Source organism: Chanodichthys erythropterus, chromosome 12 (genome assembly GCF_024489055.1).
Source record: "Chanodichthys erythropterus isolate Z2021 chromosome 12, ASM2448905v1, whole genome shotgun sequence".
Classification (NCBI taxonomy): domain Eukaryota; kingdom Metazoa; phylum Chordata; class Actinopteri; order Cypriniformes; family Xenocyprididae; genus Chanodichthys; species Chanodichthys erythropterus.
The window spans coordinates 50,192,231-50,218,861 of NC_090232.1; the positions used below are offsets into that span (position 1 = coordinate 50,192,231).

Consider the following 26,631-nt stretch of genomic DNA (forward strand, 5'->3'; position numbering starts at 1 on the left):
AGTATCAATCAGACTATATTCACACAGTAACCAGAGTAACTCTTACCGTGTTCTGGTGAGTCTCTCCAGCAGACGATAAACTGATGATTTTCTTATGATTAACACTGTTTTATTTTAAAATGCTTGCACAAACATAGAATGTTTCTTCCTCTTTCTTGACTCCTGCCCACAAGCAACTTTAGACAACTTTTTCTCATGATCCAATGGCATTTATTGATATCTAAAAAGTCATTAAGCCCAAAATGTTTAACAATATGAAAACTTTTGTCCACCACTTTGGTGATCCTGTACACAGATTTATTAACATACAGACAGACAAGTTATATTTTGGAATTCTTGAGAGATTTTTTGCCTTCAGTTTACTGGTGAAAAGAATTGCAACAGGAAGTGGTGAGCAGTAGAGATGGGTGGGACAGAAAATGACTTCATCCAGAATCAGTTCTGACACACAAAAGCAGTGAAATATAATTTCCATCGCCATATAATTTAAGGGGTTCCATAAAATTATGTTTCAGTCAAACTAATTAAACCATCATGATTGACCTTGTCTTAAAGGGTTCACCCAAAAATGAAATTTCTGTCATTAATTACTCACTCTCATGCCGTTCCACACCCTTAAGACCTTCATTCATCTTCAGAACACAAATTAAGATATTTTTGATGACCTCCGAGAGGTATATGACTCGTCCATAGACAGCAATATAATCAACACTTTCAAGGTCCAGAAAGGTACTAAAAACATCATTAAAACAGTCATGTGACTACAATGGTTCAACCTTAATGTTATGAAGTGATGAAAATACTTTTTGTGTGCAAAAACAAAACAAATAACAACATTATTCAACAACCTCTTCCCTGTCATTATCCTTACGCAAGAGACGCAGTATGCACAGCAAAGGCTTGTGTGTTTATGTCCGAATGTCGGCTCAGTATTGGCCAAAGCTGATCATGTGATCAGCCCGACGCATGCGTGTGATGCTGACGCAGGAGCCGTCCAATAATTAGTCAGCATTCTGATGTAGAACCTGGAAGCGCTGGACGTAAACAACGTATGGGAATGACAAAGAAGAGAAGACATTCTTAAATAAAGTCATTATTTTTGTTTTGTTTTTGCACACAAAAATATTCTCGTCTCTTCATAAGATTAAAGGCGCCCTAGAATTAAATATTGAATTTATCTTGGCATAGTTAAATAACGAGAGTTCAGTACATGGAAAAGACATACACTGAGTCTCAAACTCAAAGTTTCCTCCTTCTTGTGTAAATCTCATTTGTTTAAAAGACCTCAGAAGAACAGGCGAATCTCAACATAACACAGACTGTTACGTAACAGTCGGGATCATTAATATGTATGACCCCAATATTTGCATATGCCAGCCCATGTTCAAGGCATTACACAAGGGCAGCCAGTATTAACGTCTGGATGTGCACAGCTGAATCATCAGACTAGGTAAGCAAGCAAGGACAACTGCGAAAAATAGCAGATGGAGCAATAATAACTAACATGATTCATGATATCATGATATTTTTCGTGATATTTTTAAATTGTCTATCTAAATGTTTCGTTAGCATGTTGTTAATGTACTGTTAAATGTGGTTAAAGTTAGCATCATTTATTACTGTATTCACGGAGACAAGAGCTGTCGCTATTTTCATTATTAAACACTTGCAGTCTGTATAATTCATAAACACAACTTCATTCTTTATAAATCTCTCCAAAAGTGTTTAATGTTAGCTTTAGCCACGCAGCACAGCCTCAAACTCATTCAGAATCAAATGTAAACATCCATATAAATACTATACTCACATGATCCGATGTATGCAAGCAGCATGCATGAGGAACATCTTGTAAAGATCCATTTTGAGGGTTATATTAGCTGTAAAAACTGTGTTTATGCTGTTCAAGGCAAGCGTGAGCTCTGGGGGAGGGGGAGCACAAGAATTAAAGGGGCCGCAACCTCTATATTGGTGCATAGTTAATGATGCCCCAAAATAGGCAGTCTAAAAAAATCTATGGGGTATTTTGAGCTGAAACTTCACAGACACATTCAGGGGACACCTTAAACTTATATTACATCTTTTAAGGCAAAGGTCAAGAGCTCAACTAAAGCAAATGCTGATCTCCTTAATGGTGACATCAAACCAAACATTTTCAATTAAACATCAAAATCTAAACTGTTAATTCTCAATAATAATCTTATGTAGAAATAAAGTAAATCTGGACAGTAATAAATGTATAAATCAGTTGTAGTTCTTGTGTTTCTGCTTCCTCGTCTCTTTTTTTCTGTTCTCGTTGTTCCTCTTCTCTTCAGTGATTCTGCTTGTTAACAGCAGGTGTTCATCATAAATGCTCAATCATCACTTCCACATTCACTTAATTACTGCAACACAGCATCAAAGCTACTTTTACTCTTTGCCGTATGGACACTAGAGGATGTTCCAGTGGAGATAAAAGGGTTAAAGGTGTAAGATAAAAAAACACCCACAAAATGTATTTTAACAGTCTTCGGCTTTTGCCTTGATACTCAACATTACCGCGGACACTGCCTACTAGTGGTCTGCATGGACATCGACGCGGACAACGACGCAGAAGTATAAATGAAAACAGACGCATAGCCTACGGCGCAGAGACTCCGTCGTAGGTCCGACGCAGAAGTATAAATCAGCCTTTAGACTTTGCCGGGACCTGTACACTCGACGCAGAAGTATAAATCGGCCTTAACAGTGCACGGCAAAGGCTGATGTAATAAAGGTTGCGTGGGTTTCAGAATGAAATGCACTATGTTCATGCAAGAAGTGCATGATACGCGTCTCAAAACTTCATCACTGCATGTGCTGTGAGTTTAACCTGCATTTTTCTGTGTATCCAATTTAAGGTGAATATATTTTGTTCTTGCATGGGCGCAGTGCAGGCCTGGTTCCAGAATCAAATCACTGAGGGTGCTTCTGAAATTAGTCAGGATGCTACAGTAAAGTGCAGATGTAATGTGTAAGCAATGGCTCCACCATAATAAGAATAGCAATGTATACAGTGAGACATTTAAGATTTTTTTTTGTCATTACTTTTACAAATAATTAGAATAGAATCTCAAAAATATTAATACAAAAATTCAAATATTTTTTTCTAGTCTGCATTTACATTGCTTATTATTATTATTGCATATTTTTGTCCCATGTTATGGTTATGGTAGCAATATTGGGTGTGAATCCTGCATTTATATGTAGATATCACTTCAGAAACTGCAGAGTGCAATTGGTTGTCTGTCCTCTTATAGCATGAAAAACAAAAAAAAAAACGTATGAATTCATACGAGTGATGTCGTATGAATTCATACGAATTGGCCACCTCGTAAAATATGTACGAATTGCAGTGAGAATCAGGTTGGTGTGACGTAGCAATTTTGAACTTTTGACAGTCAATGTGAGATATAGGCTACATTTGAGTATTGTATCTTTTGATATAGTTTACAAAATAAAACAGTACACTATAAAATAATAATTGTAGTGCATTGCATTGTTTTAAACCAGAAAACATTTTACTTAAACATTAACAGTTATTCAGTTTTTTGTAATAGGCTATGTCATAAAAACAAACAAACAAAAAAAAAAATTAAAGTAGTTTCAATGTAGCTAGCTACTTTTTGATAGTAACTTGTAGTGTAGCTAACTACTTTTTCAGCTTGACTGTAGTTTAACTACTTTAATTTATGAGTAGCTTGTAGCTTGTCAAACTGTACAACTTACTTGTAAAAATAGTACCAAAGCAAATTAAAAAAAAAGTAATTTCAGTGAAAATAATTTCAACATTTAGTTGAAGTTATTATTTTTTTTTATCTAGCTTTAACTGACGTACTTATTTTGATGAATACTTTTTTCACAGAAATGTGTTTGTGAAAGGTGTTTTAACAGGGGGTTCAGTGACTGCTGGACCCCCGTTAAAACCCCCTGATTCAAACTAAAGACTTTGATAAGTGACTAAAAACATGAAAAAACTCTCCAGCAGGAGCGACTCACTGTGAATCATGAGCAGAAACACCAGAGGAAGAGGAGGAGCAGTGACATCACTACAAGAACAATAATATAGTATAACACACAATGATATCATCATTATAAAAACTTTAAAAACATTTCCATAAATAATATTTCATTGAGAATATGTCATATTGAATAGGTCAGTGGTTTCTACAACAGTATTAATCAGACTATATTCACACAGTAACCAGAGTAACTCTTACCGTGTTCTGGTGAGTCTCTCCAGCAGATGATAAACTGATGATTTTCTTATGATTAACACTGTTTTATTTTAAAATGCTTGCACAAACATAACATGTTTCTTCCTCTTTCTTGACTCCTGCCCACAAGCAAATTTAAACAACTTTTCATCATGATCCAATGATGAAATTTATTGATATCTAAAATGTCATTAAACCCAAAATGTTTAACAATATGAAAAAGTTTGTCCACCACTTTGATTGATCCTGTACACATATTTATTAACATATAGGACATATTTACAATTCCACTTGCATTTCCACATTTTAAGATGGAAGGGATGTTCAGATACAAATCGAATAAAAATAAAAGTGGATTTTTAAATAAGTTTTTATACCCTTCCTTTCTTCCTGGAAACATTTTCTGTTGAATTATTGAGCAAGATGGCGTCCGAAAGTTGCGTTTGCTGCTCAGTTTGTGTATAAATGTACAATTTTGACCAACATTTCAATTTTAATATCATTTGTATAGAGAAATTACTACTCTAGTAATTACATTTTTGTTTAGTTCTCACCAAAGCTCGCGCTATATAGCTGTAGATCATTAAACTGTTACGCTGCCTCAGAAGTCTCTCCGAAATCAGTGAGGTGCCTTCATGCACAAATGCTGCCAGACAAGTCATTCTCTTATAAGGCAGCGAGGCAGCAATACAGCTACCTAGGTTTTCGGACGCAGCTGAAGAGTATCTCAATGTACTCAATATAAGGACATGGTGACTGAAAAAAGTATGAGATGGGAGAAAAAAAAATGTCAATGCTTCTGCATTTGCTCGCAAAATTTCCTGCATGGGGTACTGAAAAACAATTTCCATCATCATGTGACTTTAAGGGGCTCCGTAAAATGTTGGTTTAGTCAAACTGATTAAACCATCATAATTGACCTCGTCTGAACACACGTACACAGAAGCTGCACTACAAATAATCATGAGACTTTAATAGAGTGAGGTGTACATCAAATTTATTTTATCCACTGTTGCACATATACAGAGATCATCACACATAGTACATTATTTTATAGGTCTACAATGACTTAGACATGACGACACACAAGCTCGAATTTGGTCAAACTGATATGGGCTTTTTATTTGCTCACAGAAACATTTGAAGTCAAAAGTTCAAATCAAGTTTTTTAGTCTCACCAAACACCATGTTGTGGGTTCTTGGCTCTTTCAATTGTATTCTGCTCTTGTAATGTGAAAAAGATTACAGACACTGTGTTCCTGCCATATATTTACCTGATTTATTGAATAATAAATAACTGTGCATGCTGAATTGACAGCACTACTTTCAAAACTTTAATTATAATTTGTTTAGGCCTTTATCTTCATGATGGTCTCTGTTACTCATTTGACACGGCTGTAGATCACAGAAGCGTCGTCCACAGTTTCAACATTTGATCGCCTAAAGAACATAAAATTAAAATAAATAGAAACAATGTCATGTGTCAGATTACACGATGAAGTCAAATACAGACACCTTGTATATCAGAAATTCTCCTTTCATCACAATCATAAAAGTAACATGCGGATGAGTGGATGACAAATGTTTTATTTTGGGTGAAGTGTCTCTTTAAGCTGGTTCTTCTCACCTCACAGCAGATTCAGGCTGGTGAATCCTGATATTGCCGTACTGGCTTTCGTTCTCCTCTGATCTCTTGGTCTGTTTGTTTTTGTGATGTTGTACAGTTGCGTACTGGATCTCCTCAGTATCTCTGCGATCAGGAGCGTTTCTGTCTCTTCTGGGTTTGCTGGAAGTAACAGTGGCGTACTGAGCGTCATCACAATCAGCTGATTCAGAAACATGAACATTGTCCTGTAATGGAAGAAAATGAATTATTATTTATAATTCACATTTAGGGACTGTTCACAAAGAACATTTTGCATTTCAGTGTGCTACTTTTCCATTGCTTTTCTATGTAAAAACGCATTAGATGAACGTGTTTGACCATTGCACTTATGTCACATGGTGTTCTATAAATGCAGCACTCATTAAAAAGCTGTATACTTTTAAAAACGCATCTCTAGGCTTTCCTCTTTTTTTTTTCTTTTTTTCGTTTCACTGACTTGTCTCTCACGTTTTGTATGAATGGCCTCGTCTAAAGAGATTATTCACATGTTGAGTCTGGATGATTTACCTGTTTTGCTGTGAGGTCTTCAACTTCAGCACCTTTTCGTTTTCTCCTGATATAACAAACATCACATGAGACATTTCCATCTGTACCAGTCTGAAAGTGAATTACTTTCATATACTATCTATAATTAAAAATTATTTTAATCAAACCTACATTATAAACAGAATGATGATGATAATGATGATGAAGAATCCTAAACATGCCACTGTGATCCCCAACCAGACATGCCAACCAAGACCATGATGCACTGAAAGATGAAGAATTTAGTTAAGATTAACTACCAAAGATGCACAATTGTCTTGAACCCATTATAAAATAAAATCTTCAGCAGTCACTAAAATAAGCCACTGATTTCATTGATCCATATTAATTGTGAGCCTGACAGTAGAAGCGTCCACTGAAACTCTGTCCAGATCCAACAGTTGAGGCAGGGTTGCCAGGTTTGTGTACCAAAACCAGCCCGATTATTATTTAAAACCTGCCCAATCTAAGCCAAAACTAGCCCAATTGCATTCTGGGGTGGGTGGGTGGGTGGGCAGACTTAAAAAAACAAAATACAAAAAAACAAACAAACAACAAAAACAACAACCCAAATGTAAAAGTAGCCCAAGTCAATGGTTGCAACACTGAGCAGATCAGAGTCACTGAATCTCCTGACATTATTTCACCAGATCCATTTATCAACACTGAGACGTTCCTGGGAGGATCTAATAACACTCATCAGATTATTTATTTAAGACTTCTTACTTATTATTAAAATTGATAATATTTACTGAAATTATATCAAAACAGAAAATTGGCATCTTATATTTTATCATAAACTCACGCATGACATTTAAAGTCACAGCATCAGAGTATTTCTCTCCATGTTCATTGATGGATCTGCACTTGTATTCTCCACTGTCATCAGAGCTGATCTTTGAGATGTTGAAGATTCTTCCAGATCCTACAAATGTTCCTCCTTTAAACCAGCTGAAGTTCAGAGCAGGAGGGTTTGAATCACTGCTGCAGATCAGAGTCACTGAATCTCCTGATACTATTTCACCAGATGGACTGATGGACACTGAGACACTCTTTGGAGGATCTAACACATGAAAACACACACACACACACACACACACACACACACACACACACACACACACACACACAAAAAAAACATCAATATCATTAACAATCACAATAAATTTGACATCACAGATGTTTAGAGGATGTATGTCACAGCTACAGAACCATTATTAAGCTCAACTGTTCACGGTCCAAGTGAATGCTCCACTCATGTACCACTCACGCTCACTGATAAAACGATGTTCACTCGAATCACGCTCTGACGCTAAATTTCTCTGTCTTTCTGTTTGTAAAGCATTTCTTGAATAATTGTCTCTATTAAAGTAGGCCTATGGATAACAGTTATTATATTTGTGGCTTAGAAGCAATATTTTATAAAATATTAGGCTATAAATAAACATGAAGTGACTTGACTGGATAGTGCTGAATTGCAGAGCTGGTGCAAATATACCCACATCAATATGATCAGATGCTTTCTCACCACTGCTATTTTAGTTGTATGCATATTTTGTTATTGACTGAAAAAAAGCACAGGACATATTTAGCCTACATATTTGTCTAAATGGTGCACTTATCAGTGTGGATGTTAAGATGTTTTATTTACAATGACATTTTTACAAATAGCTGAATAATTGTTAATTGAAAACGTTATTAGTAAAATATTTGGGTTTAAAAACAACATAATGCAATACATTTCTGATTTCAAAGAGTATTGTTTTCTTGACGTTACAAAAACATTTTTATAAGGTATAATGTTGCTCAAACATTCTTTCAACTTAATTTTGATCTAAAATTCAACATTGTAGGAACGTTGATTTGTAACATTCCAAGAACATGAAAATGTTCAGTTTCCTTAATGTTAGTAGAATGTTATTTAAGGTTAGTATGATGTTCCTGAAACATTATTTCAATCATTCAAACACCTGCTGTGAACAAACACTGAAAGAAAGAGAAATAAGAACACAAACTACAACTTTCTTCAGCCACAGCCTTAGATGAACCGAAGATAAAAGACATTAAATCTCTGAAGATCTGATTAAACAACTCCACAAACAACATCACCAGCTTCACTTATTACTAACCAGACTGACTTTATTTCTGTCACACGTCTACTGAAGATCTTACTGAGAATTAACAGAGGTTTAGATGTTGATGTCTTACTGAAAATGTTTTGTTTGTGGTCACCATTATGGCAATCAGTGTTTGCTTTAGTTGAGCTCCTGACCCTTGTACAGTTTTCAGCAATTGCAGGTGTTTTCAGAAAACAATTTTGCATGGATAAAGCAGATCAACATGTCTGCTTTAACAGTCAAATGATGGCATCTCCATGTCGTGCGGTAAAACACATTATATTGCTGCCTTCTCCACACAAACATTTAGATATATAATAGCACACATTTATCTAACGTTAGAGCGAGCAGCCATGTAAAGTTGCTACTACTTACATGTTTCAAATGATAAGCCATATTCAAAGCTGTAAAAGTTTGGATTTCCTGCCCAACATACTGTAATTACCACAAGGACCCGCCATTAACGATCTGTCCCTCACAAACTGCATGATTGCAGATTTTTTGTTGTTGTTGTCTGCGACTAACTGGCTAATGAAATCTTGGTTGACTAAGCCTCTTCTAGTCGGCTAAGATTTAGTCAACAATTACGCCGCAGCCCTACTAAATACAAAATAAAAATATGAAAAATATATCCATGCAATACCACATACATTATGTACTCAGCATCAAAATATGAATAATACAAATAAATGTCTATCTGGACTTTCTCTCAAATACTCTGATGCTTTTTGCACACCTCTGAGTCTGAGTACTGTTGTCATGCATATGGTGGGGTCAGAACTTAGCATAAACAACATGATTAATGGATCTTTGTGTCAACAGGCCAGGATGGTAGTGCAGGTTCACATGCAATTACCATCACCTACCCTACTAAAATTCATGTTGTAGTTGTTTATCGTCCCCCAGGTCAGCTAGATAACTTCTTGGAGGAGTTGGATGTGTTACTCTCATCCTTCCCTGAGGATGGCACTCCTCTGCTAGTACTTGGTGATTTCAACATCCATCTAGACAAACCTCAGGCTGCTGACTTCCACACGCTGCTTGCCTCATTTGATCTCAAGCGAGTGGCTACCTCAGCTACCCACAAATCAGGTAACCAATTGGACCTCATCTACACACGCTGTGGCTCCACCGACAATACACTGATTACTCCACTACACACCTCAGACCACTTTCTCATTACTTTCACACTCAACCTGACCCCCAACTCATCACACACTCCACCACATGTCACTTGTCGGCGAAACCCACGCTCCGTCTAACCATCTCATCTATCCTCTTCGGTCTCATCCACACTTCCTCCCGCTAACCAATTCTCATCAATGGACACTAACACTGCTACTGACACTCTCTGAACCACTCTATCATCTTGCTTAGATGATTTCTGCCCCCTTTTAACCAGACCAGCCCGCGCCACCCCCTCTGCCCCCTGGCTCTCTGATGTTCTCCGTGAGCATCGGTCTAGACTCAGGGCTGCAGAGAGGAAGTGGCGCAAATCTAAAAATCCTACTGACCTTAGCTTATATCAGTCACTCCTTTCTTCTTTCTCTACTAATGTCTCCAATGCTAATGTCTCCAATGCTAAAACCTCCTACTATCACACTAAAATTAACAACTCAAATGACTCCCGAACACTTTTCAAAACCTTCTCTTCTCTTCTTTGCCCTCCTCCCCTCCCTCCCACATCAGTTCTTACAGCTGATGACTTTGCCACTTTCTTCACACATAAAACAACAACCATCAGCGGCCAATTCTCCACACCACACACTGACAAGAACATCTTAATTGAAAACACACAAATTCTCCCCTCCTTCTCCATGCTTTCTGAGGCAGATGTTTCCAAACTCATTCTTTCCTATCACCCTACTACCTGTCCGCTAGACCCTATCCCCACTCATCTTCTTCAGGCCATCTCCTCCTCAATTCTACCTGCACTCACTCACATTATCAATTCCTCCCTTCAGACTGGAACATTTCCCACAGCTTTTAAGCAAGCTAGGATTACCCAACTGCTTAAGAAACCCACTCTGAATCCAGCACTTTTAGAAAACTACAGACCAGTATCCCTTCTTCCTTTCATTGCTAAGACACTTGAGAGAGTTGTATTCAACCAACTGTCTACTTATCTCACACAGAACAACCTCCTAGACAACCACCAGTCTGGTTTCAAGAGTGGCCACTCTACTGAGACTGCCCTGCTCTCAGTCACTGAAGCCCTGAGACTGGCACGAGCATCTTCAAAATCATCAGTACTCATCTTGCTGGATCTGTCTGCTGCCTTTGACACAGTGAACCACCAGATCCTCCTGTCTACACTCATGTCGAAGGGCATCACGGGAACCGCGCTCCAGTGGTTCGAGTCTTACCTATCAGGTAGGTCCTTCAGGGTATCTTGGAGAGGTGAGGTGTCCAAGTCACATCATCTTGCTACTGGGGTACCTCAGGGCTCTGTGCTTGGTCCACTTCTCTTCTCCATCTACACGTCATCACTTGGATCGGTCATTCAGGATCATGGTTTCTCCTATCACTGTTATGCTGATGACACAACTCTACCTCTCATTCCAACCAGATGATCCGACGGTTGCTGGTCGCATCACAGCCTGCCTGACAGCCATTTCTGCCTGGATGAAGGACCACCACCTCCAACTCAACCTTGCAAAAACGGAACTGCTTGTGATCGGTGCAAACCCAACACTTCATCACAACCTTTCAGTTCAACTTGGGTCTTCAACCATCACTCCTTCCAGGACAGCCAGAAACCTTGGAGTGGTGATGGATGATTGTCTAACCTTCACAGATCATGTTGCAGCAACGACCCGGTCCTGCAGATTTGCCTTGTACAACATCAGGAAGATTAGATCCTTCCTATCGGAACATTCCACACAAATTCTTGTCCAAGCTCTTGTTCTATCCAGACTGGACTACTGTAATGCTCTCTTGGCTGGCCTTCCAGCATGCACTATCAAGCCTCTGCAACTGATCCAGAAAGCTGCAGCAAGACTGGTCTTCAACGAACCGAAGAGAGCGCACGTCACTCCTCTCTTCGTCAGTCTGCACTGGCTGCCAGTAGCTGCTCGCATCCAATTCAAGGCTCTGATGTTTGCCTACAGAACGACCGCTGGCTCTGCACCGCTATACCTTAACTCACTACTTCAGACTTAAGTGCCCTCCAGAAACCTGCGTTCTGCAAGTGAACGGCGCCTTGTGGTGCCATCACATAGGGGCACAAAATCGGACCTTCTCCGGGACTGTTCCTGGCTGGTGGAATGACCTACCACGCTCTATCCGAGCAGCTGAGTCTCTAGCCATTTTCAAAAAAATGCTAAAGACATATATTTTTCGTCAGCACTTGACCCAGTAGTAGTAGTAGTAGCACTTACCTTGACTAATATTCTTCTCCTATCTGTGTATTTAAAAAAAAAAAAAAAAAAAAATTCGCTATGAGCACTTTACTGACATAACTGTGACTTCACTCAGCACTTACATACTGTTGTTCTCATGTTGATTTGATTAATTCTACTACTCTCATTTGTAAGTCGCTTTGGATAAAAGCGTCTGCTAAATGACTAAATGTAAATGTAAATGTAAGGTAACCCATTAAGAAACAGCCAAAACAATGTTTTTTGTTTTTTCGCTTTTTTTTTTGGTAACACTTTACAACAACGTCCCATTAGACAGTTCACGCATTAACTAACAAGTAAAGGGTTTCTGCTTTTTGTGTATGTAGTAGTTCAAATTCAAAACCACATTTGTTGCACAATACAAAAAAAAAAAAAAAAAGAGAGAGAGAAAGAGAGAGAGAGAGAGAGAGAGAATTGAATTGAATTTGAATTTAAAAAAACTTTATTACAGTGAAGTAATTACATTACACCATTCCACAAAAAAGCATACACCTTTTACACATACAAAATCTCTTTATACTATCATTCATAAAACATATTGTAAAATTCTCCTTTACTGCAAAAACATTCCAAAACTTAATGTCCCTTCACAAACAGAACACAATACTTCCCTACAACACCATTTCATTTCAAAAGATGACAAATCATTCATTGCCTTGAAAAAATTAAAATCTGTAATTACCCTAGATTTAATTACATTGGAAAAAACCATTAGTACATCTTGTCCAGAAATATTTTCAATCTTATTCTTTCTGCTCACGTAAATTGCCATTTTTGATTGACCCAAAACAAAATTAAACATTTGGCAATCAGAAGCCTTTCTCCTTACATATTTAAAACCACAAATAAACATTTGCATAGAAAACACTTCATTGAAAGACTTAAAAAAAGACTCCAGAAACATAAACAATGGTTTCAATCTTTCACAATACATAAAAGCATGAAAAATTGTTGCTCTTTGAGAGCAAAAAGGACAATCAGGTCTAGTCTCAGGGTTCAAAACATTAACAAAAGCATTAACAGCTATAACCCCATGTAAGATTCTCCACTGTATGTCACCCGCTCTCTTTGGTAACGGTGGCTTATATAGTGCTCTCCATTGTGGTCTATCAGCCCTACTTAAACCAAGGACAGAACGCCATGGTGTATCACTCCTATCATGTAAAACTTTTCTATTAAATACTTTCACTCAATTTTTATACACATCTTTTACATTTAAAAAGTCAGCACAAAAACATATATCTTTCTTTTCCAAAAAAAGACCTTCACACTCAACCATTTTAGGTGACAAAATTAACAAATGGAAAAGGTCTTCTTCATTTGGTTTTAGTAGACCTTGACAAAAGTCTACAATGCTTCTCAACTCTTCTTCTTTAAGAGCAGACTTCCATTTCATTAAAAGTTGATGAACCAACCTCAAAGACTTAAACCCCAACTTTGTTGCTGTCCCTTCAATATTCTCAAAATCCGGTCCTGCAATATTTACCAGATGTCCCAAAGTCGTACAACCTGCTTTAATTAAAAGTCCAGTATTTGCAGGAAAATGAGAACGGTCCACCACTTTTTCAAACCGGGTACCATGGATCAGTGGTTCTTGAAGTAACCAAAAAAGTGATCTTGAAACTTGTCCATTTGTAACATCAAAGAGATTCCAGACTTTAAAAATGTTCTGATAAAAAATTGGTGCATCTGATGTATCAATTTTCAGGGGATCCATTAAAAAAAGAGACTTATCAAGACCTAAGCATCCCAAGATCTTCAAGATCTCGCAAGCAACAACTTTCCAGTTTGAATTAGGTAATCCATATAAAAGTCTGTGAATAAAACGCATACGAAAAGCTGCAACTCTGCTTTGCACATTTATAAGGCCCTGTCCTCCTTCATCCTTAGATAAAAATAACACACTTTGGGATACCCAATGTAGCTTCTCCCAAAAGAAATCTACTAAAACTTTTTGAATAGCAGAAAGTAAATACAAAGGAGGATCCACACATGCCAAACGATGCCACAAAGAGGAAGCCACAAGATTGTTAATAATTAAAGTACGTCCCCTGTACGACATTTTTGGAACCAACCACTTCCACTTATTTAGCCTTCCTTTTATTTTTTCCAGAACAGCATCCCAGTTTTTGTTTACAACAGAGTCATCACCTAAAAAAACCCAGATATTTAAAACCTCTCTTAGACCAGGTTAAGCCATTTGGGAGCTTTGGTATACCCCTTAACCAATGGCCGACCAAAATTGCTTCACTTTTGGTCCAATTTATCTTGGATGAAGGTATTTCCTTAAAATCATTTATCATATTTACCAGTGTATCAATGTCCTTTTGGTCACTAATTAAGACTACTACATCATCAGCATAAACTGACAGAGAAACAGTTTTACCGGAAAAAGGTAAACATAAACCTTTGATGTTTTCTCTAACCTTGCATAAAAGAGGTTCTATTGCAATAGAGTACAACATACCAGACAAAGGACAACCTTGTCTTACACCTCTTTCCACTTTAAAAGGAGCACATAAGCCACCGTTAACCTTAATAATACTTTCAATATCATTATATAAAATCTTAATTTTTTCCAAAGTTTTTTTTAAAACCAAAGGCTTCTAGAGTTAAGAGATATTGATGTTCAACCCTATCAAAGGCCTTCTCCTGATCTAAAAAGATTAGGCCAACATCAAACTCTTTCATTTTAGAAAGGTCAAAAATATCACGAATAAAAGATATATTATCAAAAATAGACCTCTCAGGGATACAATATGTTTGATCAGAATGAATCACCTGCTCTAAAACCTTCTCAAGTCTGTTAGCAAGGGCTTTAGAAAGTATCTTATAGTCGCTACACAACACTGACACTGGTCTCCAACATTTGATTTCTGTGAGATCTCCTTTTTTTGGTAAAAGGGTAAGAACAGCTCTATGGCAGCTTAAAGGTAAATGGCCATTTCTAAAACTATCATTTAAAACCTCAAGTAAATCTTCCCCCAGTACAGTCCAGAAAACCTTAAAAAAATTCTACTGGAAGACCATCTAAACCTGGGGCCTTTCCATTCTCCATATTCTGAAGTGCTCTTGTCAATTCTTCAAGATGTATCTCACCACCAAGACTTGGAAACTTGAGGTAAATTTTCTAAAAACGAGATGGTACATCCATTTGGTCAACATTTTGAAAACGTGACCTAACCAAGGCACCTTTTGCTTTCATCTCCAGCAAATCATTCAATTTAGATTTTTTCTCAGAAATACACTTAATAAAAGTCCAATCTCCAGTAGATTCTAGCTGTTCTTCCAATTTTACAATTTCCATCTCTAAAATTTTCATCGACCTATCTATATTTGCAGTGACATTTTTTGTATACTGTTGGCTTAACTGCTTAATTTGGGATTTTCCGTAGTCCCACCACTGTTGTAAAGAAGTAAATTGTGACTTTGATTCTCTAAAATCTTTCCCAAAAAAAACAAAAATGTCTTTAAATTCTTTATCACTCAAAAGAGCATTATTAAAGTGCCAGTATGCACTTTTTGATTTTACAGAACTTAAAAACAATGAACATTGAACCATACAATGGTCAGAAAAAGAGATTGGAGTAATACAACAGCTTCTAAAAATATTAATCTGATGACTAAAACAATATAATCTATCTAATCTTGCCATAGACACAGTCTTATCACGAATATGGGTCCATGTATATTGTCTACAATTTCCATTAAAAATCCTCCATATATCATTAAGCTCATGAGTTTTACTAAGTTGTATGAGCCTTTTCCGTGACAACATGTGGGGTTCAAGATGATTTCTATCAATATTTTTTTCTGTACAGTTAAAATCACCACCAATAATTAATATTTCATCATTAATACACTTTTGTAAAGCCACACATAAAGAATCCAAAAAAACAATTCTGTCTGCAGTTGCAGTAGGAGCATATACACAACACAAAAACTTGATTTTCAACAACCGCTCTAATTTTTAAAATTCTACCTTTTATTATCTCACCCACTTCGTAAGAAACAGGGGAAATTTTTTTTGAGAACAGAACAGCAACCCCAGCACTCAGTGAATTATTATGACTCAAAAAAGAGAGCCCATCCCATTCCATTGCCCATTTAGCTGCATTTTGAACGTCACTATGCGTCTCTTGAAGTAACACAACGTCAAAATGTTTTTGTTTAAGTAACTCATAAATCTCTGCTCTTTTTTTACAATCCCTTGCACCATTCACATTCAGGGATGCAATGTTAATGCTGCTCATGTTTAAAAAAATAAAACATAAACATAAGCTCCACACAAGCATTGCAGCAGGGACCATGGATTTCAAACTCTTAGACACCATCATTGTTACTTGTTTCCACACTATCTCTTCTCACAATTTTCTTCAATCGGTACACTTCTCTATCAGTAAAACACCCCTCACTCATTAAACTCCGCGATCTTTCCACAAATAACTGAGTATTCGGGAAGTAATTTTCAACATTAACATTCCTCTTATTTTTTGTAATTCTCAGAAATTGTTTGATGTTTTGTGCATCATAACCTCGAATATGAAATTCGGACTAAGAAAAAGCACTACTGGAATCAGATGAATCTTCATCACTTTCATCTTCCTCTCCATTGGACAACTCATTCGTACCTACTTTTTTCACCATCTTCAAACTACCATCACTTTTCATCTTTCTTTTTAAAGGTACTTTAAAAGACTGCGAATCCACTGTTTCTGTGACATTTACATCAGGAACCATTTCAGAAGATTTCATTTCACCTTCAGAAGTAGGCCTACTATTCTGCATTCCACCTTGCAGCAATGCGACCATGTCTTCCATTGGTTCTTCAGACCCAGAAGGTCTAGATTCTACAGTCTCAAATACACTCTTATCAGCATCCACAACCACAACTTGCTCGCCTTCAGCCACTTTTGAAGTATTCAAACTGACCGTAGGAACCTCTGCTTCCACCTCCGTTTCTGTAGATGTATGTGGTCTAACCACTTCATCATTTTCATTTTTATCTGGGCATGTACGCACCAAATGCCCTGCTTTACCACATCCAAAACATCTCATTATCAGTGGTTGCATAGATCAAATAATCAAAATCATCCATCCGAAAATTAAATGAAACGTCGAGCTCAGCGTTATCCCTTATTACCATATATGTATATCTCCTGAAGGAAACGATATGTTTCAAAAGTGGAGAAACATTTCCAAGTGCAATTTTTTTTATTGGTGAAACCAATTTTCCATAGCGAGACAGCATGTTTACTAAAAACTCATCCTTCACAAAAGGTAGCACATTTGACAAAGTCACTCTCTTAGACGGCATTGAAAGCGGCAACACAGCAGTAAACGCATCATTTATCACTAACCCACGTTCCACTAACTCATCTGCCTTGTCCACAGTGCTCAAAAACATTACTATGGCATTGTTCATTCTAGAAGCCGATAACAATGAATGAAAACCCACTACTTCACCTGCCGCTAGACAGCACTCCTCTATACTCACAGCAGACGCCACTTTTACTCCATGACGCCGCGTGAGTGACTCAAAAACCTCCGAACCGGCAACCGCCATGTTTCCGATCAAACGGAAAACCGGCGCGCCGAACAAAAAGACAACACAAACTTTTCTCAAACTAGACTATATTATCTAACTTTAGTAAAGAAAAGGGATAGAAAAGTTTGAAAACACACCTGCACACTCGTTCTCACATCCACTCGCTCCAAACACACTCGCGCATGCGCACAGAGAGAGAGAGAGAGAGAGAGAGAGAGCAAAATTAAAGTGATGCAAAGGACTTGCAATGGAAGTGAGAATTTTTTTTTGGAGGAGTTAAAAGCAGAAATGTGTCATTTTTCTGTTAAAATGAGTGCATTATTTCAGCTTTAAAGTTATTTGAATCATTCATTTAACAGTCCTTTTAGGGTGTTGTGTTGCCCTGGCAACAAAGTTGTAAAATTGATTATAACTTTACAGAAAATTTTAGAAAGCATTTTTCCACACTAAATCTACATTGTTTACATCTTATTAATACAGCGAATATTTTAACATTTATGGATCATCCTCATTTACTTCCATTGTAAGTGTCTACTACCAGATTTTTGTTTTGTTTTTTTAAGGAGGGATGGTGAACTGGATTTGGAAAACACAATACTGGTATTACTGTTTAATTGTTGATACAATCAGAACATCAGTATATGCAAGATAAACTTTTTATTTTTACTTTTTTTTTTTTTTTTTTTTGAACAGTTATCATAATTTTTGAAAAAATGTCATATTAATTTTTCAAAAATAAAAAAAAAAATTAACTCACAGATAGTACTGGTGTTCTGTCTGTGATACTGATTAACTGTCCATGTTACAAACAAGCTGAGACCATTATTGTGTTTTGGCCCGTATACTCACATGTGACATTGATCTGAACAGCAGGAGAGATGTGATTGTGTCCATGTACAGCACAGCTATATCTGCCTGCATCCTCTCTTCTGACTGACTGCAGCAGGAGTTCATTGTTTCTGTCTCTTCTCTCAGTTAATGGCTGTGAGTTTCTGTACCAGATGAATGTTGCTCTGTCAGTCAGATTACAGCTGCTTTTACATGTCAGACGGACTGAATCTCCCTCTGTCACTCTCTCAGGAGACTCCACCTGAAGATCTGAACACAACACACACATTATATCTAGTGCTGCTGTCATACACTGATTATTATTCAACATAATGCACAGAAGAAGAGAGAAACCTCATGAAAGTCACCTGTGACAGTAAGAGTCACTCCTGGATCACCATTTGGTTGAATTATTAAAATAAGCCACATTTGGTTAACATTAACTTTAGTATTGACAACTATTGAACTGTAAGTTTAGATAACTAAATTTGTCAAGTTGAAAATATTTAATATTCTAAGTAAAATTGGAATTAGTACCTCAAAAAGTTGAACAAGGTGAACAAAAACATATTTTACTGGGAATGTTTGTACTGAAAACTTACTTTCATAAAAGTAATCCAACTAAACTATACAAGTTCAAACAACATTAAAGTCAGTGCAAAATAGATAACTCAAAAAGTTGAGTTAATTATTTTTTAGAAGAAGAGATAAACCTAAATGAAAGTCACCTGTGACATTAAGAGTCACTCCTGGAATGCCAATCCATTTACCATCAGGTTTATCAGTGATGAATCTGAAATAGTACACATGTGAATAATTCAGTGTCACATGACTCAGCCTGATGGCGCAGTTCTGCTGTTTATCTCCCAGATACTGAAGCCTCTGACTGTATTCAGTGTCATTAGACAGATCTAGAAACTCTTCTCTGTCCTTTTTATCTTTTGTTTTGGTCCAGAACACTCTCCTGATCTGATGTTCAGTAGGGTATGTATAAGTGCAGTTCATTATCACTGATGAGTTCTTTAGTGCACAGATGTGTGAAGGACTGTAACTCACACCCCAACCAGCACTAGAAACACCTGAAACACAGAATTCACAAGGAAATATTAAAACATGTCTATGAGTGAAACAGGACCATAAAAGTTAATTACAACTAGTTTTATTTACAAAACTTCATATAAATGAAGAACTATCCATCCATCCATTTTCCACCGCTTTATCCGGGGCCGGGTCGCGGGGGCAGCATTCTAAGCAGAGACACCCAGACTTTCCTCTCCCCAGACACTTCCTCCAGCTCTTCCGGGGGAATCCAGAGGCGTTCCCAGGCCAGCCGAGAGACATAGTCCCTCCAGCGTGTCCTAGGTCTTCCCCGGGGCCTCCTCCCGGTGGGACATGCCCGGAACACCTCCCCAGGGAGGCGTCCAGGAGGCATCCGGAACAGATGCCCGAGCCACCTCAGCTGGCTCCTCTCGATGTGGAGGAGCAGCGGCTCTACTCCGAGCTCCTCCCGAGTGACAGAGCTCCTCACCCTATCTCTAAGGGAGCGCCCAGCCACCCTACGGAGGAAGCTCATTTCGACCGCCTGTATCCGGGATCTCATTCTTTCGGTCATGACCCAAAGCTCATGACCATAGGTGAGAGTTGGAACGTAGATTGACCGGTAAATCGAGAGCTTCGCCTCACGGCTCAGCTCCTTCTTCACCACGACGGACCGGTACATTGACCGCATTACTGCAGAAGCTGCACCGATCCGCCTGTCAATCTCCCGCTCCGTCCTTCCCTCACTCGTGAACAAGACCCCAAGATACTTAAACTCCTCCACTTGAGGCAGGACTACTCCACCAACCTGAAGGGGGCAAGCCACCCTTTTCCGGCTGAGAACCATGGCCTCGGACTTGGAGGTGCTGATTCTCATCCCAGCCAGTTCACACTCGGCTGCAAACCGCCCCAGTGCGCGCTGAAGGTCCTGGTTTGACGGAGCCAACAGGACAACATCATCTGCAAAAAGCAGTGACGAAATCCTATGGTCCCCAAACCGGACTCCCTCCGGCCCTTGGCTGCGCCTAGAAATCCTGTCCATAAAAACAATGAACAGGACCGGTGACAAAGGGCAGCCCTGCCGGAGTCCAACACGCACCGGGAACAGGCCTGACTTACTGCCGGCAATGCGAACCAAGCTCCTGCTCTGGTCGTACAGGGACCGGACAGCCCTTAGCAGGGGGCCCCGGACCCCATACTCCCAGAGCACCCCCCACAGAGTGCCACGAGGGACACGGTCGAATGCCTTCTCCATATCCACAAAGCACATGTGGACTGGTTGGGCAAACTCCCATGAACCCTCCAACACCCTGAAGAGGGTATAGAGGTGGTCCAGTGTTCCACGACCGGGACGAAAACCGCATTGTTCCTCCTGGATCCGATGTTCGACTATCGGCCGAATTCTCCTCTCCAGTACCCTGGCATAGACTTTTCCAGGGAGGCTGAGGAGTGTGATCCCCCTGTAGTTGGAACACACCCTCCGATCCCCCTTCTTATAAAGAGGGATTACCACCCCGGTCCGCCAGTCCATGGGCACTGTCCCCAACCGCCACGCGATGTTGCAGAGGCGTGTCAACCAAGACAGCCCTGCAACATCCAGAGACTTAAGGTACTCAGGGCGGATCTCATCCACCCCCGGTGCCTTGCCACCGAGAAGCTTCTGAACTACCTCGGTGACTTCAGCTTGGGTGATAGACGGGTCCACCTCTGAGCCCTCGGCCTCTGCTTCCTCAGAGGAAGACGTGTCGCTGGGGTTGAGGAGATCCTCGAAGTATTCCTTCCACCGTCCGACGATATCCCCAGTTGAGGTCAACAGCTGCCCACTTCCACTGTAAACAGTGTTGGCAGGGCACTGCTTCCCCTTCCTGAGGCGCCGGATGGTTTGCCAGAATCTCCTCGAGGCCGACCGATAGTCTTTCTCCATGGCCTCACCAAACTCCTCCCAGACCCGAGTTTTTGCCTCCACAACCATCCGGGCTGCAGTCCGCTTGGCCTGCCGGTACCCGTCAGCTGCCTCAGGAGTCCCACAAGCCAGCCAGGCTCGATAGGACTCCTTCTTCAGCTTGACGGCATCCCTTACTTCCGGTGTCCACCACCGGGTTCGGGGATTGCCGCCACGACAGGCCCCGGAGACCTTACGGCCACAGCTCCGAATGGCCGCGTCTACAATGGAGGCTGAGAACATTGTCCACTCGGACTCCATGTCTCCAACCTCCCTCGGGATCCGATCGAAGCTGTGCCGGAGGTGGGAGTTGAAGACCTCTCTGACAGGGGGCTCGGCCAAACGTTCCCAGCAGACCCTCACAACACGTTTGGGTCTGCCGAGTCTGTCCAGCCTCCTCCCTTGCCATCGGATCCAACTCACCACCAGGTGGTGATCAGTTGACAGCTCCGCCCCTCTCTTCACCCGAGTGTCCAATACATACGGCCGGAGGTCCGATGAAACAACCACAAAGTCGATCATCGATCTCCGGCCTAGGGTGTCCTGGTGCCATGTGCACTGATGGACACCCTTATGCTTGAACATGGTGTTCGTTATGGACAAGCCATGACTAGCACAGAAGTCCAATAACAGAACACCACTCGAGTTCAGATCAGGGGGGCCATTCCTCCCAATCACTCCCCTCCATGTGTCACTGTCATTGCCCACGTGAGCGTTGAAATCCCCCAGTAGAACGACGGAGTCCCCAGTCGGAGCACTTTCTAGCACCCCTCCCAGAGACTCCAAGAAGGCCGGGTACTCTGCACTGCAATTCGGCCCATAGGCACAAACTACAGTGAGAGACCTATCCCCAGCCCGAAGGCACAGGGAAGCGACCCTCTCGTTCACCGGGGTAAACTCCAACACACACTTCATTTTAAATGAAGAACTACGCTAATTAAATTATGTGTAAAATCTTCAGACAGACAGAATGTGATGAAATACAGGAAGCAGATCAATGAACACTAACCATGAAAATCAGTCTGAACTAAATGTCAGACGTTTCAGCAGTTAACATTATGTCAGCAAAAACCTGCATAATACAATAATACAATTTTGTTTGGAAGCAGCACATAAATCTTACATTTTAGTAGATATTTTACCAGAGATTACTTTTCCCTAGGGCTATAGCAGAGCTAACTGATTAGTCAAAACTAATTTTTTTTTTTTTTTTTTGTCCCTAATTGTTACATCCCTTGTGATTTGTTTATGTGTTCTCTTCTGTTGTAGGACGTATTTGTTTGTTTGTATGTGTTCTGTCCAGGGCAGCATTTCCCAAAAGCATCGTAAGCTTAAGTTGATCATAGCACCATTGAAACCAATTCTTGATTACAGTCTTGATTACCCTGGTATCATTTCTGAGCGTTTATATTCCTGTCTGCCTGTCTGTTGCCGTTACTGTCTGTTTCCTGTTATTGACCCGTTGCTGCCTGTCCTGACCCTTGCCTTGTCTACCGTCCTGTGAATGATATCTGCCTGTCCTGACCATTGCCTGTTCCCTGATTATGACTCTGCCTGTTCCTTGCTGTTCCTGTCTGATCCTGATTGACCCTGCCTGTACGACTACGATATTCTTAATAAAGCTTGCAAATGGATCTCTGTCTGAGTCCCGCCTCGTTACAATGTTCAAGGCGATCATTTGTGTTTATAACGCATATAGTTGTATTTTTTATTTTATTTTATTTTTTCAAATTCCTTGTCTGGTATTGTTTAAAGCTCTTTGAAGCTGCACAGAAACTGTAATTTTGACCTTCAACCATTTGGGCTCCATTGAAGTCCACTAAGGAGAATAATCCTGGAATGTTTTCATCAAAAACCTTAATTGCTTTTCAACTGAAGAAAGAAAGACATGAACATCTTGGATTGCATGGGGGTGAGGAAATTATCAGGAAATTTTTACTTAAAAGCAGACTATCCTTTAAGCTCAAGTGCTCAGAAAGAGCATAAGTAAACCAATATCCTTCAAAAAGCCCTCATCAGTATAATATATATATATAAAATAAAAAAAAGTCAAAGCCTTCTTGCACTGGACATGCCAGTTTCAGGTTTATCGTGGCTGGAGTCATGTCTTCATCTCATATATAAAACACTGTTAATTGTTAATGCACTCATATCACATAAAGTAGCCTTGTTTAAAAATTTCAGAACGTAAGGACAAAACACACAAGATGAAGTACTTGCAGTGCCCTGTAGATGGCATTATTTCTTCTTTTGTAGCAGAAATAAACTGCTGCAGAAAAGTACATACTTATTCAAAGTACATATACTTGAGTACATGGAATATTCAAAAATGTAATCAAGGAAAGAGTAAAAGTTAATATCTTTGAAACTCAGTAAAACTAAAGAGTAGCCAAAATTATACTCAAGTACAGTAACTAATTACTTTTAATCAAATACTTTACACTTCTGAATAAAACTGATAAAAAACGTAGACCCCACTACAGTGGTATTTAAAAAATATTTTGAGCTTTATTCTTGTACAAACAGATGCTGTAAGCAGAACATAAAGTATTGAATGAAAGTGTCATAAATATTACATTTATTTCACTTCAGCTGTGATAAAGTACATGAGCATGACTACGGGAATCAGAAAGCGTCTGACTGTACGAGGCTACTCTTGCCGATCGGTTGCATCCAGCCACAGCCAAACAAACCTCCTTCATCACTTCTTTCATTAGCCTTGTGCTCACTCTCTGTGCTTTCCTTGCCTGACTTTGCTAGTAGGTTTCAGAGTGTGTTAGTAAGACTGTTGAGAGTGGTTATCTTTGGGTGTTCATTCGAGTGTTTGGTTGAGAGAGAAGTTGTTTGTTTCCTGTGAACCACCATATTTGTGATATTGACTACAACCTGTTTACCGACCTCGATTCCAGATTACCCCTGTACAGATTTGTTAGCTCTTATACGTTTATATCATTTTATAAAGTAATTTGGGAGATTGTATTTTATTTTATTTTATTTTGTGGATTAGAGCAGTCAGAGATACAAATTAGTTATTTTTGTTTGTTAATTTGGCTCTGTCATCTCCAGAAGCTAAATCCTCAATTTTATTATGAATCTGTTAATTTCAATAAATAAATGTTTCATTTGCTTTTCTATAAAAACCTTGTCGTTTCAGGGTTTTTTTCTCTCTCGCTCTCTCTTTTTCATGTTACGCCCTTTGACCTAGATGGGGCGTAACACTTACACTTAGTTTTTATAAGTCCCATTGCATTTACAGGAGAGACTCACCTGGGATCATGATCAGAAACAGCAGAAGAAGAGAAGGAGCCGGTCTCTGTGACATCACTGCAGGAAACTAAATAATTTACACAAAAACACGTCATCTTTAGTTCCATAACAACTATTACAACATCAGGTTTATAAAATTATTTTAACATTAATATTGTTAGCAGTTTTCCACTGTTGAAGCTCAAGTACAAAAGATGACATTAGGCACACATGAGCTCTGGATATTCAGAGGTTATTATGAAAGAAAATGTTTCTCACTTCAAGTTTCTTCAGTGAATGGAGATTCACTATTTATTCAATATTCATCACTGAACAAGTGTAACTCTTACCGTGTTGTAGTTTCAGACAGCAAACAGACTCCAGGAGAGTGAACTGCAAATGCAAGCTGAAAACTATATTGTGCTGTTTTTGCATTTTTTTCCTTCCTCTTTTTAAAGTCTATTTTAGAGACCTTGCCCATGCCGAGAAAGGAACAACCCAAATTAAACTACTTGCAAAGAATGAATAATAATAATAGTAATAGTAAAAAAAGATGTCCATATCAGTATAAAGGTAAACTTCCTGTCATCAATATCATATGGTGTTTTTCAGTTTCCTGAAAAGTGTTTTTCTTTCTTTAAAGAGTAGTTCTTATTTATAGATATTAAGTGAATGGATGGATGGATGGATGGATGTGTGGATGGACGGAATGATGGATGTGCAGATGGATGCAGTGATGGATGGATGAATGTGTAGATGGATACAGGGAAGGATGGATGAAGGGATAAATTAAGGGATGGATGGATGAATGGATGGATTAATGGATGGATGAATTTGTGGATGGATAAATGTGGGTGGGTGGGTAGATAGATGGATGTATTTGTGGATGGATGGATGGATGAATGAATGAATGATGGGTGGGGCAATAACATGTAATTGCATTCCCTTATATTAAAGAATCAGGCAACAAAATGGATAGATGGAGTAACCTTGAGGATGGCCAGACTTTACCTCCACTGTCCTGAAGAGAGAGCTGCTTTTTCAGATCATATTTCTGACACTGTGTTTGTATGTACATTAGGGAAGTGTAACTCACACACATAATATCTATCCAGTATTTAGTGTGAGAACAGGTAGTGGGAGTCGAGGTTGAAGCAGGCGGTCATGAGAACCGTCACCTCCTCAGTGTGTTCAGACGACCCAGAGAGAGACGAGGTCTGAACGAGGGAGAATGGCTCTTCTGGATGACACCAGCTCTCATGTTCTCACAGCTCTCATCTCTAGACTGGCTCCAGAAGACTCTGGAAAGTACTGGTGTGGTGTAGATATCAGTCTGCTGCCTGACTTCACCTCTGAGATCTGGTTAACAGTCACCAAAGGTGAGAAACACAAGAGCTTCAAGCTCCATAAAGACCTCATGTCAATTGAGCCATGATGACATGGAATATTTGTACTTTTTAAACAGATTTGTCACACAGCAGGACTTTCACTTTTGTTTTCGGTGCAAGGGATCTTTGCATCAACAGAGTCTCACTCCAGGTTGATGATGATGGTGGCTTCGATGTGTTTTTTCACTCTGTTTTTTTGCCCTTATCTGCTTATAATTTAAAAGTTTATTTTATACAGGATGACTATGAGAGAATAAATCATCCAGACTCATTTGAAGCTCAAAGTGATAAAGAGGAATTTTACAGACCCACAAACCCAGATTATATAAACACAGAGCCGGTCGACACAGACTCCTACACAGATGTAGTTTCAGCACAAACACAAGATCAGATCGACACAGAACTGGACACCAGTAGACACAGTCACGTGTATCAGAGTCTCACAGCGGATTCAGTTCAAGAGTCGATCTATCACACCATTAAAACCCCAGATTCTTCTGACAGCTACGATAGTCCAACCTCTGTCATAATTTTCACAATAAAATAAAACATATTAAATTAACTGAATTAACTGATGCCTTTTTGCAGAAAAGTGTATGAATGTAATTTTACAAACTTACACAACCTATCCTGAGATGGTATTTGAGTTATTAAATATAATACAGAAATCATTCACATTTGTCTCAGCATAGTTTTGTGA

General features: G+C 39.1%; 2 protein-coding genes across 2 annotated transcripts in view; one reads left to right on the forward strand and one right to left on the reverse strand.

Moving 5' to 3' along the window:
* The window catches only part of LOC137032441 (B-cell receptor CD22-like), a 900,294-nt gene that overhangs the window by 467,854 nt on the left and 405,809 nt on the right, over window positions 1–26,631 (forward strand). The gene's annotated exons all lie outside the window — the stretch shown is intronic.
* Window positions 5,615–24,927, reverse strand: LOC137031528 (B-cell receptor CD22-like). Its single transcript, XM_067402537.1, has 9 exons — window positions 24,894–24,927; window positions 24,565–24,631; window positions 19,046–19,396; window positions 18,339–18,587; window positions 7,229–7,486; window positions 6,556–6,649; window positions 6,406–6,451; window positions 5,860–6,083; window positions 5,615–5,672 (listed from the first exon to the last, which is right to left on the reverse strand). The coding sequence occupies exons 2-9, from the start codon at window positions 24,617–24,619 to the stop codon at window positions 5,615–5,617; spliced, it is 1,335 nt and encodes a 444-aa protein (XP_067258638.1). The 5' UTR covers window positions 24,620–24,631; window positions 24,894–24,927.

Excerpts from the sequence above, each read along its gene's own strand:
- LOC137031528 (XM_067402537.1), bottom strand. The coding sequence starts at position 24,619 with ATGTCACAGAGACCGGCTCCTTCTCTTCTTCTGCTGTTTCTGATCATG. Across the intron at positions 19,397-24,564 it reads GTTTCTGATCATGATCCCAG|GTGTTTCTAGTGCTGGTTGG; the intron begins GTGAGTCTCTCC and ends TCTGTGTTTCAG. Across the intron at positions 6,452-6,555 it reads ATCATCATTCTGTTTATAAT|GAGAAAACGAAAAGGTGCTG; the intron begins GTAGGTTTGATT and ends TTGTTATATCAG.